Raw genomic sequence first — 21,408 nt, 5'->3', positions numbered from 1 at the left:
TGAGAGAGATCCTCAGCACACCCCTTTGGACAGCATAAACTCACCAGAGCATAGATGTAATGTGCTTAAATCACATACATTGAATTCCTCCACTCCTCTGGAGAAAATAAAAAAGGTGACAGGGATGAACCTCCAGCTGATTGACAGCCTCAGCCCTGTTCCTGTGTGCTGTATAGAGGACCACCAATCAGCTCTCAGAGCTCTCCTCACTGAGCTCTGCAGAGTGTAACTTCAGGTCCGCGCTGTAGCCGTCATTCGGCTATAGCGCGGGCCTCAAGAAGTTAAGGAGAGGAGATTAAGGGGGGATATGATCAACAAGTACAAATACATAAGTGGTCCATATAGTGGACTTGGTGTTGAGTTATTCACTTTACGGTCAACACTGAGGACAAGGGGGCACTCTTTACGTCTGGAGGAAAAAAGATTTAATCTCCAAATACGGAAAGGTTTCTTCACAGTAAGAGCTGTGAAAATGTGGAATAGACCCTCTCCAGAGGTGGTTTTGGCCAGCTCAGTATATTGCACCTGGATACTTTCCTAAATGTACAGAATATAACTGGGTAGTAACATTTATAGGTAAAGTTGATCCAGGGAAAGTCCGATTGCCTCTCGGGGGATCAGGAAGGAATTTTTCCCCTGCTGTAGCAAATTGGATCATGCTCTGCTGGGGGTTTTCACCTTCCTCTGGATCAACTGTGGGTATAGAATTGGCTATATGGGATTGTACGATATTTTTTATTTTATTTATTTTTATGGATGAACTAAATGGTCTTTTTTCAAACTGACTAACTATGTAACGATGGAGCACAATTCCTCTCACTGACACCAAAGATGGGGCATTGTTTACTCTCACTGATGCCAGGATAGTTTATACTTTTAATGTCCACATTCTGGCCCCCCTAAAGTCTGAAGGACAATAAACTGATCCCCTTGTTTAGACATTTTGGAGACCCCTGGTTTATTGCTCAGGAAACCCGTAACAATCTCTGGAGGAACCCTGGTTATGAAAGGTGGCTGGATTTTATTATACCAAGTTCTGAGTATTCCATCTCTAGTCAGTCCTAGTCAGATAAGAGGTGATTTTAGATTTGTGGAAAAAATCTGATTATTCCACAGCGATATGAAATATTACACTGTTCTTCTACATACAGTAAATTGTAAGGATATTATCTTTTGTCAGCTTCCTGGTTGTTTCTCTTTTGGGACAATTACAGTACTAACTAAATACTACTGAAACACATTGAAATAAGAATCCACATGTGTAACCCTACAGAGAACTCCCAATGACGTTTGATATTTTATTATTTTTATTTCTAAGAACATGTACAGGCTGGAAGGTGAAGGCTTCTCAACCATTCCTTTGCTGATTGACCATTTTCTGAAGAACAAACAAATGGTCACCAAGAAGAGTGGTGTTATCCTTACTAAAGCCATTGTAAAGGTAAGAATCTGTCTTTTTATCTCTTTTCACAAACAAAAGACATGGGCCCGGATTCACATACATCGACACATATTTATGCGGGCGTAGCATATCTAATATACGCTACGCCGACGCAGCGCACAGATGCAAGCACTGGATTCACAAAGCACTCGCTCCCAAAGATACGCTGGGTTTCCTCGGCGCCAGCCAGCCTAGGTGGAAGTGGGCGTGAGCCATGCTAATGAGGCGTGACCCCATGCAAATGATGGATTCAGCGCCATAAAGATACGAATAACGTCCCGTGGACGCATCCCAGTGCGCATGCGCAGAATCACGTTGGAACTACTCCCTAAGATACGACGGATCACTGCCTACGACGTGAACGTAACCTACGCCCAGCCCTATTCACGTACTACGTAAACGACAAAAGATACGACGGCTTGTGTTCCCTGGTCCATACCTTTTGCATGAGGGAATAACTTTACGCCGGATGTACGACTTACGCAAACCGCGTATATTATGCGCCGGGCGCAACTACGTTCGTGAATCGGCGTATCTCCCTCATTTGCATATGTGCATAGAAAATCTATGGGAGCGGCAAATGCGCCCAGCATAAATATGCGCCCATGATACGACGGCGTAGGAAAGTTACGTCGGTCGGATGAAGCCTATTTTCAGGCGTATCTCAGTTTATGGGCATGGTGCATAGATACGAGGGCGCATACTTACACTTACGCGGCGTATCTCGAGATACGTCAGCGTAAGTGCTTTGTGAATTCGGGCCATTATCCGTATTTGGACTGTAGGTATGAATACAAAATGTGGCAAACTTTTTTTTTTTTTTCATGTAACAAAAAAATCAACTTGGTAGATAGACATGTGCACTGCCAAAACATTTGTTCATTTTAATTTAATTTGTTTTTTCATTTAGTTTTTTCGTTTTTCGGGTTTATTTGTTGTGATCGCAATTCGTAAATTTATTTAATTAAAAAATTTGTAAATTAAAAAAAAAAATCGTAAATTTGAATAAATTCGGAAATTTGAAAACCTGAAAATTTGAAAATCTGAAACAATAACTAATAATAACTTAAAGTGGATGTAAACCCGAAAATGTTTTTTTTTTTATGTCACAATGTAGAGTATACGATTTCCTATCATCTGTGCCCAGTCTTGACACACAGAGTTAATCCAGCTCTGAGCAATCCTCTTTTATTGTTCAGTGAAATAAAACGGACTTACAGAGAAAAACCTTAGTCCGTTTTACTAACTATTAAATTATAGGTATTGGAATTTTCTTTCAAACTTGTCTTTTAGTGAATACAAATACAAATACGAATGTATCCAATGTTACAAATTATCTGAAATAACAAATGCTGCATCTAAAAAAAAGGAACAAAACTAATTAATAATAGTAAATAGCAAAAATAATAATAAAAACATTTATTATTATTATTTATTATTAATTTGTACCATTTGTTTGATGTGGTATTCGTTATTTCGGATAATTCATAACTTTTGATAAATTTGTATTCGTTACGTTCACTAACAGCTAAATTTGTAAGGAAATTCAATACCTATAATTTAATAGTTAGTAATAGTTACGTTATTATTAGTTAGTTGTTATTTTAGATTTTCAATTTTTTGGGGGTTTTTGGATTTACGAATTTTAAATTCATATTTTTTTTTCAAATTTACGTTTTTTTTTTCAAATTTACAAATTTAAAGAATTTTGCAATTTACAAATATTTGGAAACGTTTGTTAAATGGGTTTTCATTAGTTCAGTATTTCTGAATTAAAGGGGTTGTAAAGAAATTCGGACCGTTCTCATCGGATGGACTGATCGTGTGTACGCGGCCTAACTCAAACACAAAAAAAAATAAAAATACATTATTATTATTGTCATTATTATTTTATAATGATAATAATAATTGTTATTACTAATAATTTGTTTTATATATTTTTTTAAGGTTAGGGGTTAATTATTAAGATTAGGAGTTCATTATTAACTCAAAGACAAAATAAATAAATACATTATTATTATTGTTATTATTATTATTATTATTATTATTAACAATAATATTTTTTTACTATTATTATTATTATTATTATTATTATTACAAATAATTTGTTTGATATATATTTTTTTTTTATTTATTTATGATGATTTTTAGTTATTTGTGTATTTATTTTACAAGTATTTATCCATATTTTATTACAAATTTTTTTTTTCAATTTGAGCAGAAAATCGTGACAAAACGCGGGATTGCACACAAAAATTCACAAACGGCACATTTCTATTAATTTCTATGGGAATAGAAACGTACCAAAAAAAAGCACAAATCTGCCCAATTTAAGCAACAAAAAAAGTTTCAGAACTTTTTTGAGCTTCAGCCGTTGGGCTTCAGGCGATTTGGAGTATAGATGTGAACCATCTCCATAGAGAATAATTGATTTTTTTTTTCTCCAGCATTTTGGAGCTTCAAGCTAGAAAAGCGTTGAGGTGTAAAGGGAACCTGAGAGCAGGGGTGGATGTGAATGTAGAATATATGTAGAGCAGGGCTTTTTTTCTCAGAGAATAGGTGCAGGAACTCCCTCCTTCTGTCACCTCTTGTGTCCACCCCCTACCCACCTCCAAGCACCATTCCTTGGTTCCACCCCTACCCACCTCCGAGCACTATTCCTTGGTTCCACCCCCTACCCACCTCCCAGCACTATTCCTTGGTTCCACCCACTACACACCTCCGAGCACTATTCCTTGGTTCCACCCCCTACCCACCTCCCAGCACTATTCCTTGGTTCCACCCACTACACACCTCTGAGCACCATTCATTGGTTTCACCCCCTACCCACCTCTGAGCACCATTCATTGGTTTCACCCCCTACCCACCTCTGAGCACCATTTCTTGGTTCCACCCCCTACCCACCTCCGAGCACCATTCTTTGGTTCCAGCCCTCCCCACCTCCGAGCACCATTCCTTTTCTCCGCCCCTACCCACCTACGAACACCATTCATTGGTTCCACTCCCTACCCATCTCCGAGCACCGTTCCTTGGTTCCACCCCCTACCCACCTCCGAGCACTATTCCTTGGTTCCACCCCTACCCACCTCCAAGAACCATTCATTGGTTTCACCCCCTATCCACCCCCCTACCCACCTCTGAGCACCATTCCTTGGTTCCACTCCTTACCCACCTCCGAGCACCATTCCTTGGTTCCACCCTCTACCCACCTCCGAGCACCATTACATTACAGATCTGGAGGTGCCGGAACTGCGTTCCCCCTTGTTCCTGCTGAAAAAAAGCCCTGAATATCAGTAATAAATAGTAAATACCTTCAGATTGGTACTGCATCCCATGAGGCACAGAAGGAGCCCGATGTATGTGCTCTCAAAAAATAAAAGATTTTTCCAGGCTGACTGCAAAAAAGACTAGCAATGCAAATGTAAATAATCGTGAAACAATCTACACTTATTTTATTGTTAGTTATAATGACAAATAATTGTTTTTCTTTAATTTTCCTCCCTATCAGGACAAATGGGTATTGGAACATGAAGAAGTCATCCTTGGAGAACGAATCGGTCGGGTGCGTTATCTGTTATCCTTAATGCGATTCAGGCTCATTAAAATATATCTTATTAATAGCAGCTGATAATAACAAAACAAACAGCAAGGGCTGGAGTTAACACAGACTAATTAAACCGGCTGAATTAAATTAAATGTGCAATCGCTATAAAAAAAATATTGAGTGTAAATATTGTTTCCGAAGAACCAAAGCAAAAATTAATTATCTATAAGACAAATCTCACATTTTATAGCCAAGCCATCCGTTAAATTTCCAAGGAAAAACATCTGTTTGCTTACCGGAATGAAAACATTTACTTATGAAGCCTGGCTGAGTAATTATGAAGAAGTGTACAAAGTGATGTTCAGTTTTTTTTTTTTTCTACTATAGTTCAGATCAAAAAAAGTCATTCGAAGAGGATATGTCATTTTAAAAATAATATGCACAGGCCACCTAGTGTGCTGTGTACTTTAGTAAAGCTTCAAGGCTTTCATTGCCTACTCTGCCTGGACGGGTGCTGTGCATAGTATGCAAATGGCGAGACGTTCAGTGGGAATCAGTGGCATGCTGGTTCTGGGGCAGTGACCTTCCTTACTGTAAAGATTAACCACTTCAGCCCCGGAGGATTTGGCTGCCGAATGACCGGGCCATTTTTTTGCGATTCGGCACTGTGTCGCTTTAACTGACAATTGCGCAGTCGTGCGACATGGCTCCCAAACAAAATGGACGTCCTTTTCCTCCCACAAATAGAGCTTTCTTTTGGTGGTATTTGATCACCTCTGCGTTTTTTATTTTTTGCGCTATAAACAAAAAAAGAGTGTCAATTTTGAAAAAAAGCTATATTTTTTACTTTTTGCTATAATAAATATCCCCCCCAAAAAAACTATTTTTTTCTCAGTTTAGGCCGATACGTACCGTATATACTCGAGTATAAGCCAAGTTTTTCAGCACATTGGTGCCTTTCTATATACTCCCATGTTAAAATAAGTCTAGTCATGGACACAGTGAGGCATGCATATGGACACAGTGAGACAATATGAGGCACAGTGAGGCATGCAGATAGACACCCTAGGCTTATACTTGAGTCAATGAGTTTTCCCAGTTTTTTTGTGGTAAAATTAGGTGCCTCGGCTTGTACTCGAGTATATACGGTATTCTTCTACATATTTTTGGAAAGAAAAATCACAATAAGCGTATATTGATTGGTTTCGGCAAAAGATATAGGCGGGGATTCAGAGACAGCGGCATATTTTTGTGCAGGCGTAGCGCATCTCACATGCGCTACACCGACGCAACTCTGAGAGGCAAGAGCAGTATTCACAAAGCACTTGCTCCCTAAGTTACGTCGGCGTAGCGTAAATGGGCTGGCGTAAGCCCGCCTAATTCAAATTAGGAAGGTAGTGGGCGTGTTGTATTAAAATTAGCCGTGACCCCATGTAAATGAGTTCCCAAACGAACGGCGCATGCGCGCGCATGCTCAGAATCACGTCGCATATACTCCCTAAGATACGTCGGCTCAATGCTTTCGACGCGAACGTAACCTATGCCCAGCCCCATTCACGTACGACTTACGCAAACGATGTAAAATACGACGCTGTTCCCGCGCCCATACCTTAACATGACTTACCCCTGCTTTATGAGGGATAACTATACGCCGGACGTACGCCTTACGTAAACGGCGTAGCTTACTGGACGGGCGCAAGTATGTTCATGAATCGGCGGATCTAGGTCATTTACATATTCGACGCGTAAATCAATGGAAGCGCCCCTAGCGGCCAGCGTAAATATGCACCCAAGATACAACGGCGTAGGAGACTTACGTCGGTCGGATGGAGCCAGAATTCAGGTGTGTCTGGTTTCAAGAATATGGCGCATAGATACGACGACGCATCCTAGAACTTACGCGGCGTATCAACAGATACGTCGGCGTACGTTCTCTCTGAATCTGGCCCATAGCGTCTACAAAATAGGGGATAGTTTTATCATATTATTTATTCTTTATTAGTAATGGCGGTGATCAGGAGCAGACGATCGGTGTCCTGTCACTAGGCAGAACAGGGAAATGCCTTGTTTGCACAGGCATCCCCCCGTTCTGCAGCTCCAGGACACAATTGCGGGCACCCGGCGGACATCGAGTCCGCGGGACCCGCGGTCACACTCACGAAGCTCACGGCGGCACGCAAGCGCTTGCAATGCCGCTTCTTAAAGTGGATGTACGGGTATGTCCATATGCGCAGCCGTGCCTTTCTGCCGACGTAAATAGTCGTGCAGCGGTCAGCAATCTCTTAAAATCTATTATTATAAATGTTATTTTGCAGTTCTGCCCCCTATGGTGCAAAGTACAGGTTGTACATGGTCCCATACTTCTGATAGCTTCCTAACCCAAGTTTGGGGGTCGGACCTGCTGACCCACCTCCTGCAGTTATGAATCAGCCATATCTTTAACCACTTGCTGACTGCCATACCTATATACAGTAAACAGCCTGTCAGTAAGTGGTTATCATAAAATCATGGCTGAAGGATAGTTTTTTTTTATAGCTATTGGCTGTCTTGTAAAAGTGATTGAGACCACTCTAAAGCCACACGATCACTTCTACGGTGCCAAGAAGGACCACTATCATGGTAAACAGCTTCAGACGGGAATCTCTTCAGATAGAAGAGGTAGAGAATCCTCCATTTCCCCATCTCCTTTGTGATGAATGAAGCCAGAATTGACAATCATTTCATCCCTTCCTGTTGCATGTTCTGTGCTTAATCAGCTGCTTTGGAACTTTTGACTGACTTTGATTGACAGCAGCGGGGGCCAATGGCACCTCTGCTGTGTCTCAACCAACCAGAAAGAGCATCTTGGATGGCAGAGGCACTCGTGGACATCGCTGTGGAGAGAGATGGGGCTCAGGTAAGTATTAGGGGGGTGCTGGAGGGCGACTGCTGCACACAGAAGGTTTTTTATCTTAATGCATGCATTAAGATAAAAAACCTTCTGCCTTTAAAACCCCTTTAAGGTTTTTTATCCTTAATGCATTCTATGCATTATGCAATTAATCTATGCATACTCGTACGTATGCATACCTGTGTGTCACTGACTGCTCCTGGATTTAGGCCATGATTGTACACAGCAGCAGTCTGTCAGCATGTCCCGGCTAATGATTCATGGATGGTACCTGCTGATCGCCTGTGTACATTCACAGCCCAGAGCACTGTGTTGACAATCAACACATGGCTCTGTACAGTGGGAACAACCTTTTTGTTTCTAATCCCTGCAAAGCAAGGAGAAGAAACAAAGAGATCTGTTAGTTAAAGCAGCACACATTACACATTATAAGGCACACATTTAACCCCTTGATCACCCCTAGATGTTAACCTCCCTGGCGGTATGATTAATTCAGATTTTAGGTGCTGAAAGCGGTACCATTATTTTGCATGGAAATTTGGCGTTTTATATTGTAGGCCTGTAATTCTTAGGAATAACTCACTTGAATCTGTCCAAACAAGAGTCTAGTAGACATCCCGGGTATGATAAAATTTGAAATACAAAATCATAAATTATAATATAATAAATACATATAAATAATTATAACAAATAATATAATAATAATAAAAATGATTACTTTTAATTTTTTGATGACGAATTTCCCCACAAATCACTATCGCTCAATTCTGCAAGTGATTCTAATTTATTATCCCTGTTTTCTAGCTGCTCTAAAACCACTTTTGACATAAAGGGACACTTTTTGGTTGCTATGGACAATCTCCAGGCAGAAAGAACAGTTTTTATTTTATAAAAGTGCAGTTAGGACACTGGGCAGACCACTAGGGACAAGGGGGTGTTTTTTTTTTTACATACAGTACTGTAATCTATAAGATTACAGTATACTGTATGTATTGTGCTTATTTACTTTTTTAAATTTGGCGCCGATCTCCGCCCCCGTGCGTCGTAACGTCGCAGGGAACAGAGCTCGGCGGCACTCGGCACTGTGAATCAAGCTAGGAGGACACCGCTCGATCACACAGCGCGGCGGCATCGCAGGATCCAGGGACAAGGTAAGTAAACCATGCCTGTGGACTCTGCGAGGCGATCCCGAGTCTGGCTCGGGGTTACCGCTTTTGGTCCTGAAATTCCACCCCGACCCAGACTCGGGAATACCGCCAGGGGGGTTAAACCTTCACAGGCAGTGTCATTAGTACAGTGACATTTTATAATATTAGCACTGATCACTGTGTATTAGTGTCACCGGTGATGTCAGTGGCAGTCAGGTCCCCCCAGCTATAACTTTCATGAAGATCAATCAATAAATGCTTATTGGGTTTTAATGTTTCAAAGCGTAAAGTAAAAAATATATATATATATATATTTTTCAAAATTTTCTGTCTTTTTTTGTTTATATCACAAAAAAATTAAAACCCAGTGGTGATCAAATACCAAAAAAAAAGCTCTATTTGTGTGAAAAAAAACAATATAAATCTTTCTGGAGCTGAAGTGGTTAATATTTATTTATTACAAGTATTTATATTGTTTACATACTGTACTTTGACATCAGTCCCTGCCCCAAGGACATTTTCACACTAATCCACTGCAAAAATACGGCATAAACAAGGATGCATTTGTGGTGCGGATTTTAACTGGTTGCCGACCAGCCGCCGCAGTTCTACAGCTCTATACGTCGGGCTCTCGACGCGGCCACTAGGGGCGCATGCGCGCCGCCGGAGGCATGCGCGCCCCTGACTCCCGTGTCGATCGCCGCCGGGCACACGCGATCGCTCGTTACAGAGCGGGGACCGGGAGCTGTGTGTGTAAACACACAGCTCCCGGTCCTGTCAGGGAGAGAAATGCTGATCTTCTGTTTATACAATGTATGAACAGAAGATCAGTCATTTCCCCTAGTGAGTCCACCACCCCCCCCCCCCCTACAGTTAGAAAACATCCAGGTAACATACTTAACCCCTTCCCCGCCCCCTAGTGTTAACCCCTTCACTGCCAGTGGCATTTTTATAGTAATCCAATGCATTTTTATAGCACTGATCGCTATAAAAATGCCAATGGCCCCAAAAATGTGTCAAAAGTGTCCGAAGTGTCCGCCATAATGTCGCAGTACCGAAAAAAAACGCTGATCGCGGCCGTTAATAGTAAAAAAAAAATATTAATAAAAATGCCATAAAAATACCCCCTATTTTGTAAACGCTATAACTTTTGCGCAAACCAATCAATAAACGCTTATTGCGATTTTTTTTTACGAAAAATATGTGGAAGAATACGTATCGGCCTAAACTGAGGAAAAAAAATGTTTTTTTATATATTTTTGGGGGATATTTATTACAGCAAAAAGTAAAAAATACTAATTTTTTTCAAAATTGGCGCTCTATTTTTGTTTAATAACGCAAAAACTAAAAACCGCAGAGGTGATCAAATACCACCAAAAGAAAGCTCTATTTGTGGGGAAAAAAGGACCGTGCAATTGTCAGTTAAAGCGACGCAGTGGCGAATCGCAAAAAGTGCTCTGGTCTTTGACCAGCAATATGGTCCGGGGGTTAAGTGGTTAAAGTACGCGTGACTCAAAAATTTATCGCAGGGGCATTTTTGCCGCGGTCTACCACGTTTTACATTGCTTTCAAAGAGAAGGTGCGTTTTTGGTGCATTTTTTTTTGTTCTCCAAACATGCTTCAAATATTCTACGAGCAGGATTTTTTCACTGCAATGGAGGCACATGGCCCCAGTGTGAACACATTCATTGATTTTAAAGGGAAGCACTTATCTTTAGCTTTTCAGTCACTTTTTTTTCTAAAAACGCACTTGAAAAAAGTTTTTTAACCACTTGGCGCACAGATGACGTCCTGGGCTTTGTGGTGGAATATCTGAATGATGGGTGCAGCTACAGGCATCATTCAGAAATTGCCGTTTTCAGCAGGCGATCCCCTAGGGTCTCTGCTAAAAAAAAAAAAAAGTGTTTTTGGGGTTCTATGTAATTTTCTAGCAAAAAAATTATGATTTTTACATGTAGAAGCGAAGTGTCAGAATTGGCCTGGGCCTGAAGTTGTTAATACAAACACGAGTATAAGCAGCCTAAAAGAGTATATAATCTATTTATCTTTCATGCATACATACACCTATTAGGGTTTTTTTTTTAGCCAGGAGCCAATTAACCTCCCAGCATGCCTGATGCTAGCCATACACTATATAAAAAAATTGATTAAAAGCGTTTTCGAATAACGAACACTCGGTCATGAGAGCAAATGATAGTGCCATCATGTAATGTCCACATTTTGAAAGATAAATTGTTCAATGGACATGAATAAATCAGTTTTTCACCCGTTTTGTCACATATGCGCAGTGTGAACAGTTCTGTTTTTACAGACGGGAAACACATTAACCTTTCAAGTTATTGCTCATTCGGCACAAGTTTTCAAGCCTGTTTTATTTTTATTTTTGTGGCTCTGAAAAGTCAAAAAGATTTTTTATTTGTGCCCATTAACTGCATGAAAAACGAACAGTCTAAATGACAGATTTTCAAGCAATTTTTCATCTAGTGTATGGGGGACCATTAGAACAAGTATGAAGCCAACACTGACTTTCTAATACATTTCAAACCACCTTTCCTGAATGGGGGAGAAAGAAAACCTTTTAGCTTTGTCACAATACATGAAGCATTAGGTGTTTTTCGCATGTTATTTTTAAACTAGCAGATCCTCTTCAATCGGTGTCAGTAAATTCTGCTGCTCAATTACCACATCACCAGACAGCGTGATTACCTTCCAAGCTTGTCAAGATTGCAGGAATAGTACAGAATGCATTTAACCACTTCAATACTGGGCACTTTCACCCACTTCCTTCCCAGGCCAATTTTCAGCTTTCAGCGCTCTCGCACTTTTAATGACAATTGCGCGGTTTTGCAACGCTGTACCCAGGGCTCAAGTCCTGCGGGAACGCGTGGGAACGGAGTTCCTGCACTTTTTTCACAGCAGGAACGCAGTTCCCTTTGCAGGACTAGAGCAGCTGAGAGCAGTCGAGCCGCCCGAGCCGATCCTTCACTAAGCGGCGATGCCCAGCTCGAGTCACTGTCAGGGGCTGGCGAATTTTAGTAATCCTTTATGTTACTGGCCGCTTCCTGTATATGGATTCATCGGGTAGTGTGCGGGTATTCCGTCATTTCCTCGATGCCGCAATGTCTCCTGGGAGCTTTTGTCATTGTTCCCAGGAGACATTGCGGAGGTTATCGCAGGATTTAGAAAGAACATGCGGTTTAGTAATTATGCATATGAGCGTATCATTTTTTTTTTTTGGTGGGGGAGAGGATCTTGGGTGGGAGTTCCCACACTTTTTTCCCCAGGACTTGACCCCTGGCTGTACCCAAATAAAATTATTATCATTTTGTTCGCACAAATAGAGCTTTCTTTTGGTGGTATTTATTCATGACTCCGTTTTAAATTTGGGAAAAAAGCAATATTTTCTTCTTTCTATTTTAAAAGAAATCCAATAAAAAAAAAATTTGTCATAAATTTAAAGCGGAGTTCCGGCCAAAATTACACTTTTTAAATATAAATACCCCTGTAATACACAAGCTTAATGTATTCTAGTAAAGTTAGTCTGTAAACTAAGGTCTGTTTTGTTAGGTTATTACAGCATTTTGAAACTTTATAAACTAGCATTAGGCCGTGGCCATCTTAAAGCGGGAGTTCACCCATGTATTAAAATTTTTTTTTCCTCCCCTTAGATTCCTGCTCGTTCGGTCTAGGGGAATCGGCTATTTGTATTAAAATATGAGCAGTACTTACCCGTTTTCGAGCTGCATCTTCTTCCGTCGCTTCCGGGTATGGGTCTTCGGGAGCGGGCGTTCCTTCTTGATTGACAGGCTTCCGAGAGGCTTCCGACGGTCGCATCCATCGCGTCACTCGTAGCCGAAAGAAGCCGAACGTCGGTGCGGCTCTATACTGCGCCTGCGCACCGACGTTCGGCTTCTTTCGGAAAATCGTGACGCGATGGATGCGACCGTCGGAAGACTCTCGGAAGACTGTCACTCAAGAAGGAACGCCCATTCCCGCAGCCCATACCCGGAAGCGACGGAGAGGATGCATCTCGTAAACGGGTAAGTACTGCACCTATTTTAAAACAAATAGTCTAATCCCCTAGAGAAAACGAGCAGGAATCTAAGGGGAAAAAGTGCCCTCTAAGGGTGAACCCCCGCTTTAAGTGTGGGCATATGAAGCGGGGGGGGGGGTCCGCGGGTGCCGCGAGTGTGCTACTTTCATTTACAATGTTGAGAAGCGGGGGAGGCCGCGGGTGCCGCGAGTGTGTTACTTTCAGTTACAATGTTGAGAAGCGGGGGGGGGGCCGCGGGTGCCGCGAGTGTGCTACTTTCATTTACAATGTTGAGAAGTGGGGGGGGGTCCGCGGGTGCCACGAGTGTGCTACTTTCATTTACAATGTTGAGAAGCGGGGGGGGGGGCCCGGGTGACGCGCGAGTGTGCTACTTTAATTTACAATGTTGAGAAGAGGGGGGGGTGGTTCGCGGGTGACGCGAGTGTGCCTCTTTAGTTAAAAATGTTGAGAAGCGGGGGGGATGCGCGGGTGCCGCGAGTGTGCCTCTTTAGTTTAGAATGTTGAGAAGGGGGGGATTCGCGGATGCCCCCAGTGTGCCTCTTTATTTAAAAATGTTGAGAAGCGGGTGCCGCGAGTGTGCCACTTTAGTTAAAAATATTGAGAAGCGCGGGGGGGGGGGTTCCGGGGCTGCCGCGAGTGTGCCTCTTTAGTTAAAAATATTGAGAAGCAGGAGGGGGATTCGCGGGTGCCGCGAGTGTGCTACTTTCATTTACAATGTTGAGAAGCAGGAGGGGGATTCGCGGGTGCCGCGAGTGTGCTACTTCCATTTACAATGTTGAGAAGCGGGGGGGGGGCAACGGGTGCCGCGAGGGTGCTACTTTCATTTACAATGTTGAGAAGCGGGGGGGGTCTGCGGGTGCCGCGAGTGTGCCTCTTTCTTTAAAAAATTTCAGAAGGGGGGGGTGATCAGCGGGTGCCGCGAGTGAGTCTCAGGGAGGGGGGGTGTTACTGTTATAATGAGTGACTAGGAGGGGGAGGTGACTCACCAATCCCAGGAGTCTGTGCGGTGTAGGCAGAGGAAAACGTCCGCGGATCAGGAAGAAGGCAGATTAGGAAGTCTGCCTAGCAACAACCATTTTAAAGTATGTAAAAAATTTTTTTTTTTTTTTTACTCGGCTAATGGGTGGAGCTCCGCTTTAAGCCAAAATGTATTCTGCTACATGTCATTGGTAAAAAAAAATCCTGTTAAGTGTATATTAATTTGTTTATGTGATCACGGACAGATGTACGCAGATGATCACGGATGTATGTGTGCAGATGATCATTTGGACATATGATTTTACTGTTACATATGTGGGGGACAGGTGTTTTTACTGTGTGGGGGACAGGTGTGTGGGGACGTGCTTTGGGGACACTATTTTGGGGGACTTTGTGTGGGGACACTGGGCCGGTGATCAGTGTGTAAATAGCTGTAAAAAACAGCTCATACTCACTGATCACCGGCCGGCTGCAGAGATCCGCTCTCCTCTCCTCACTGAAAACTTCTGTGTGAGAAGAGGAGAGCCGATCGACTAGCAACCGGCTCTCTATTTACATCACATGACGGCTGTGTTTGGAGACCACATGATGGCGCCCCGGCGTGATGGCCTACCTGGCCGGGACATGCGTGACACGCAGTGTTCCTGGTTCCAGGGCCATTTTTATCCCGGAACATTTGAGCAGCGACCCAGTGAGCAATTGGGTTCCCACCCTTGAGGATCCCAAGCGGTATTGCTGTTCGGTGGGGAGCTTGTCTGAGGAGCGCCATTGAGAGGCTGGCGATCCAAAAGGGCCTTGACAAACCACCGGGGATCAAGGTAGCCAGACACTGAATGACTGATCACCTGTCAGTCGGTACCTGGGCGACATTAAGAAGGAGATCCAGGCGTAATTCACCTGAGGAGGATTGCCTCCGTAACTGCAAATCAGAGAGGGCCTGTGGCAGAGGTGTCTCCCTGAAGTTCATTTTAAGGAGGGTCTGTGGCAGAGACTTTATCCTACAAGGGTTTGAGTGATACTCCGGCTGCCTGGTCAGTGAAAGTGGACTGTCCGGGTACGCCAATTCCACTCAAGCAGGAGTGGCGCATCAAAGTGTTACGTTTGGGAGCAGGACTGTTTCTCTATCATTACGCCTGAATTTGCTATTCTCCCTTCTTCCTTCAACTTTACTTTCCTCACCATAAGTTTTATTGTTTTTACCCGGCTGGGTAATAAAGAGCACAGCAAAGAGCACCTGTTGCGGACCTTCCTTTACTTCTATTATATGCACCATGCACCCCTAGGAAGAGCCACACGGTAAATGTGCCACCCAAAACAAACCAGCAGCTCCTCCGGGGGTAGTGCTCCAGTAATCAACTGGAGCACAATAACTGAGATTAAGAGCAATTAAGCTCAATACTATATTCAGGTTGCTTTCAGGGGATTCCAAACCTGAGAATGTCCCCAAAAGCAGAGGCACACTTAAATGGCAAAAATTTGTCACAATATGACACTTTATATTGGATTGGTTAACTCTACTCAAATTTATCTGTATGAGTCCAGGAGGAGAGCAGAAGACTGGCCCTCTTTCTGTGAGACCTCTCTCTTCTGTCTCCTGACACCACAGGCCCAAAGACAAACACTGTATTCAATTCACTATTTAATGGCTTAACTTCCCAGATAAACTGTCCCACAAACCCACTACATATACAGAGCCCTGAGTATGTCTGTGTGTGGGGTCCATATGGTACTAGTAGCTTCAGTCCCTTTGAAGAAAGATGAGGTTTTGTATCTTCAGATAGCCACTCACATTGGTGCACTTAAACTCCTGAAAGGCAGAGTCAAACAATACAACTGGTCCGGATTATCAAGTAAAGAATGCAGGATCTTCCTCAGCATGGTGAAAAAACAGTAGTGTCTGTATACAGTGTCTCTGTGAAAGAACGGCCTTATCCATACCTCCCAACTGTCCCTGATTTCAAGGGACTTTCCCTGATTTGGAGCAATCTCCCTCTGTCCCTCATTCTCCTCATTTGTCCCTCATTTTGGTCTGATCTATACGTATAGATGTATATAAAATGCCCTTTTTATCCATCAAAAAGTGTTTCCCAGAGCTAAACCTTTAATCTGATTTCTAAATTGCTGCATTTGTAAATTCCAAAAGCCAATATAAAGAAATAGTAGTGGTAAAAAAAGCACTTGTGGGTTTAACCAATCGTATTTTTTTGTACAATTCTCCTTTAAGGGGGCGTGGCAAGGGGTGTGTCCTATGCCTGCATACTTTTGCTGATAGGTGTCCCTCATTCCCATCTCAGAAAGTTGGGAGGTATGCCTTATCCATTAGCCCTGTGGCACTACAAGTGACAGCAAGATTACTAACAGCAATGATGTCTGTATACAGTGTCCATTTAACTCTGTGTGCAGTGTCCTTGTTTCCTGCAAATGGGTGAAAGCCCTCTCATCCAATCCTGCAGCCAAGGCCCAAACAAACATCCTGGAACAGGCAGGCTCTTCCAGTGCCTGCATACCTCCTATCATTTAGAGACAGGAATGAAGGACACCTACTAGCAAAAGTATGTAGGCATAGGACACACCCCCTGCTGCACCCCCTAAAGGAGAATTAACAAAAAAAAAACGTTTGTTAAATCCACAAGGGCTTTTTCTTACTGCTACTATTACTTTATAATGGCTTTTAAAATGTATACATGCAGCAATTTAGAAACTGGATGAAAGGTTTAGCGCTGGGAAACCCTTTTTGAAAGATAAAAAGTGCATTTTATATACAACTATATAGATCACACCAAAATTAGGGAAAAATTAGGAGGAAAGAGGGACAGAGAGGCATTGCTCCAAATCAGGGACAGTCCCTCGAAATCCGGGACAGTTGGGAGCGATGATGTCTGTCCTGATTATAAGCTGTAACCAACCTATATTTCTGCATTTGTCTGCAGGTAAGAAAATGTGAATTCTTTCTTCGCCCCTTCTGCCGGGTGACATTGATGATGGAACAGATCTTGTCCTATTTCTGATCTTTTCCAGACATAACATTCTCCTGCATAGTGAAACCCAGTGCTGCAGAAACCCTCATTAATGCATTATCCTTTTGTATCTCCCACAGGGTAATTTCGGAGAGGTGTTCAGCGGGCGTCTCCGCGCTGACAACACTCCCGTTGCGGTTAAAACTTGCCGGGAGACTTTGCCACCAGATTTGAAGGACAAGTTTCTTTTAGAAGCCAGGTGAGGATGCTGATCTGAGTCTGTCAGACCTTTTGGAATTGAATTAGCTTTTCCTTTATAGACACTGAGCCTTGTTCCTCATCGCTTCCTTTCCATTAATATTACTCAATGGCTATAGTTTAACTGACAAATCCAGGCAGCGCTCATTGATCTGACACAGTAAAGGCATGTAAAGTGTTCTGTAAGTGCAGCCTGCTGGATCATTAGGTGCTGAGATTGTATAACAAATTACAGTCAGTGGACGCTTTCCTATTGATTTGTTTCTCATCTGTGTCATGAACGTTAGAACAAGATGTCAGCTCAGTGACTGCAAGGCAGATTCTTACTTTCCAACGTATGTCAAGGTGATGGCATTTGCTGCTTTGTATGCTCTGCACTTCACCTCTTCATAACCAAATGCACACATCGCTACAAACTGTTATACAAGCAAAGCGATTTTTCAAGTAGTTATGTGAAAAGCTGATTGTATACAGGCATAAGGTTTGCAGGAGATACATTCTGAATTTGCTGGAACTGGAGAGAGTCCGGAGAAGGGCAACAAAGCTAAGAACTTACAAGCATTGAACTTCTCTCTGGAGAAGAGACACTTGAGAGGGGATATGATCAGGGACGGACTGACAACTCATGGTGTCCCCGGGCAATAGAAGATCATGGGGCCCCCTGTGTCCCCACCCACACTCAAGCCACACCTGCACAGGGAGACACGGGGGGAGCACACGGAGGGACACTGTGGGGGGGGCACATGGAGGGACACTGGGGAGGGAGAGTGCATGGGGGGAAACTGGGGAGGGAGAGCACACAGGGGGATACTGGAGGGAGAGCACATGGGGGGGACACTGGAGGGAGAGCACACAGGTGGACACTGGGGAGGGAGAGTGCATGGGGGGACGCTGGAGGGAGAGCACACAGGGGGACACTGGAGGGAGAGCGCACAGGGGGACACTGGAGGGAGAGGGCATGGGGGACACTGGAGGGAGAGGGCATGGGGGACACTGGAGGGAGAGCACACAGGGGGACACTGGAGGGAGAGTGCAAAGGGGGGACACTGGAGGGAAAGCGCACAGAGGGACACTGGAGGGAGAGCGCAGGGGGGGTTTGAAATCGTGCAAATTCAGTTGAACTCTCACTTGCGAGTTCGAGGGCGATTTGAAAGACATCTGCGCTGGCTCATGCACAGATGTCTATTGAAATCACCTCCGAAGTCACCAAAAGTAGTGCAGGAACTACATTTGGAAACTGCTACGGTGCCGCAAAGTCGGCGTTGCACCGATTCAGACGGTGCCGTTGTCGGATATTGGCTGTGATTTGGCATATGATTTCACATGTCAAATCTCCCTGATGTGAACAGGGTCTAAGGCCTTCATGACAATTGACTAGAAATTACATGGCCAGGGCTGCCATCAGGGGGGTACAGGCAGTACACCTGTAAGGGGCCCAGTGGTCCCAAGGGGCCCAGATGGCATCCCCCTCTTTTTTATGTTCGTCAGCACCCAAAGTCCCTCCGCTTCTCAAATTTGCAGCGCCCCTGCTTATCAATTCGTGCCCCCCCCCCCGCTTCTCAATTTGCGGTGACACCCCCCGCTTCTCAACTTGCGGAACCCCCTCCCCCCCCCGGTTCTCTAGGGGCCCATGCCTCAAGCTGTGTGTAAATAGCCCCAAAATTCCTGATGGCGGCCCTGGACATGACCCGCTACAAGCAAAATCACACATCTTATTTTATTTCTTACTTCTCACCTTTTGTATACGTTTAATAAGCTATCCCATTTTAGTGGATCTCTCAGTACCATAATTAGAAATTATATTTCTTGTTGCCAAAACCCTATACTATAACATGATTAAAGCGTTTTATATAATAACCATGAATATATGGCTTCGGATTTGCGTTTTTGCCATATTATGTATTCATGTTATGTGCACAATACACGTTTTTAATCTGGTCGGCTTTACAGGGGATAGATGGTATAATACTAATGAAAATCAGCCTTAGAATTGGAAAGCTCTAGTTGCAGTTTATAGAAGCATTAGGTAGAACAGCTTGAGTGGAGCTTGTCGCACAGCTGCTACTGAACAATTTGAAAAGATATTTGGACATTCACATTGTGCTGGAATATGGGTGATAATGAGGCAATATTTTATCAAGTTTACCGTTTAAAAAACAATTATTTGCATAAAGCCCAAAGCTATTTATTTGACATTATAGTTGTCTAGTGATGCAGTCAGAATAGGCACTAATACATGTGTTAAAGCAGTCTTCCAGATTTAATATTGAGCTATGTGCTGTCATGTCTATAAAAACTGGGAATCTGGTTAGTGGAATATTATACTACACACAGGATACTTGAGTCACCTCTATGAAGCTTTCCTGTTTGCTGGACAGTTTGAAATTGTAATACTTGCTCTGTATGAGATTGCATACTTCTAACTTACTGGCCAGTGCAGCGTTCCCCTCATTGTCATTTTGTACATTGCTACCTACATCAGGTGATAAATCATGAATGTGTGTTCTTTAGTTAATTGCCTCTAATGATTTATCAAGTATTTTACTTTCATGAAATGACTCACTTATCATGGCACGTGGAATTCTTTTAGTGAATTGAGGCCATTGTGACATGCAACAACCCCAACTGATAGAGGGGCTTTTGGAGGGGACTGCTGGCTAGGGACTGTCGGCTAGCCTCTTGCCTACTGACTATGGGCCCTGGTGATAGAGGGGCTTTTGGAGAGGACTGCCGGCTAAGGACTGCCGGCTAGCCTCTTGCCTACTGACTATGGGCCCTGGTGTTTGAGGGGGCTCTATTCTTTGGGAGGTTTGTGCCTGGGGGAACTTTGGAGTAGTTTTACTTTGGTTTTTACTTCGGAAGTCCATGTCTTTCCTGAAACACACAGACTCTAAGAACTGGAGGACCCGGAGACAGATTTGGGGTCTGTCAGAGAAACATATTATAAAGCAACATATTATACTTTGAACACTAGATGTCAGCAAAGTTGACAGTGAGAGCTGTCAGAGAAACCTTCAGCTGCAGACTGGCCGTCACATGACACGCACCGCATGACTTCCACATGACTTCCTGGCTGCCTATAAAGCTGAGCAAGTGCTCAGATGAATTGCTGGTTTGTCTTCAGCTTCCTGTACCTGAGTTTCTGTTGATTGATTACCTGCTGTGACCCGGATTGACCCAGACCTACTCTGATCTTCTCCTGGACCTGACCTTGGCTTGTTTTACGGACTTTGTTCCTGTCTCCTGTGTTTGACCCTCTGCCTGTGACCCGGATTCACCTTCAGTCTCCTGTGCCTTGACCTTCTGCTTGTGACCCAGTCTTGCCTCCTGTCTCCAGTGCCGTGACCCCCAGTCTGTGACCTGGATTGTCTGCTTACCTATGTTTGATTCTCAGCCTGCTCCAGACTTTCTACCTGACTTCTCCTGCTGGATCCTGATACCCAACGGTCCCTGCTCCAGTTCTACAGGACTTCCACGCAAGCTCTACCCTGCCTGCTGGTAGCTTGTGCCTCTTTGTGCCATCCACCCCCTGTACCACCTCCAGGGGGTGGACTGCGCTTAGTTGCAACAGCATCAATAAAATATCCCCACCATTGTTCACATGTCTGCCCTTTTCACCAAAACCACCAAAATGTATATTTGGAGCAACCATTCCCAACCCTAAGGTTCCTCCAGAGGTTGCTAGAGGTTCATTGAGCTGTGGCTGGCTGACCTCCTATCTTCCTATTGACACCCAATGTAAGGGACATTTGTTTACTGACCACCAATGTGAGAGGCATTCTCCCTAATGACCCCCACTGTAAAAGATATTTTTCCCACTGATCCCCAAATTAAGAGATAGTCTTTACAATGGCCCCCAATGTAAGGGACATTATTCACAATGGTCCCCCAATGTAAGGGACATTCTTTCCACTGATCCCCAATGTAAGGGGGCAGTTTAATGTAAAGAACAGTCCACTGACTTCCAATTATTTCAGTTTAGCAGAGGTTCTCTGAGACCTAATACATTTTTAAAGGGTTCCTGTAGGATACAAAGGTTGAGAAAAGAAAAACTGAATTGGAGAATATAGCAACAATAGTGAGAAATCACAATGGCTATTATAGGTGGTGACAAACAGTTTTAGATGGACAACCCTAA

At 43.4% G+C, this 21,408-nt stretch overlaps 1 protein-coding gene across 2 annotated transcripts in view; it reads left to right on the top strand.

The window, feature by feature from the left end:
* FES (FES proto-oncogene, tyrosine kinase) overlaps positions 1-21,408 on the top strand; it is a 252,331-nt gene that overhangs the window by 204,315 nt on the left and 26,608 nt on the right. For both annotated transcript variants that reach the window (XM_040342486.1, XM_040342485.1), the window contains exons 12-14: positions 1,319-1,441; positions 4,950-5,003; positions 17,153-17,271. In XM_040342486.1, the coding sequence (XP_040198420.1) occupies positions 1,319-1,441; positions 4,950-5,003; positions 17,153-17,271 (296 nt within the window). The remainder of the gene's footprint in view (positions 1-1,318; positions 1,442-4,949; positions 5,004-17,152; positions 17,272-21,408) is intronic.

The sequence above is a fragment of the Rana temporaria genome, chromosome 3, assembly GCF_905171775.1.
Source record: "Rana temporaria chromosome 3, aRanTem1.1, whole genome shotgun sequence".
NCBI classification, from domain to species: domain Eukaryota; kingdom Metazoa; phylum Chordata; class Amphibia; order Anura; family Ranidae; genus Rana; species Rana temporaria.
The sequence above is the reverse complement of the archived record's forward strand: the minus strand, read 5'-3'. Positions and strand labels throughout refer to the sequence as shown.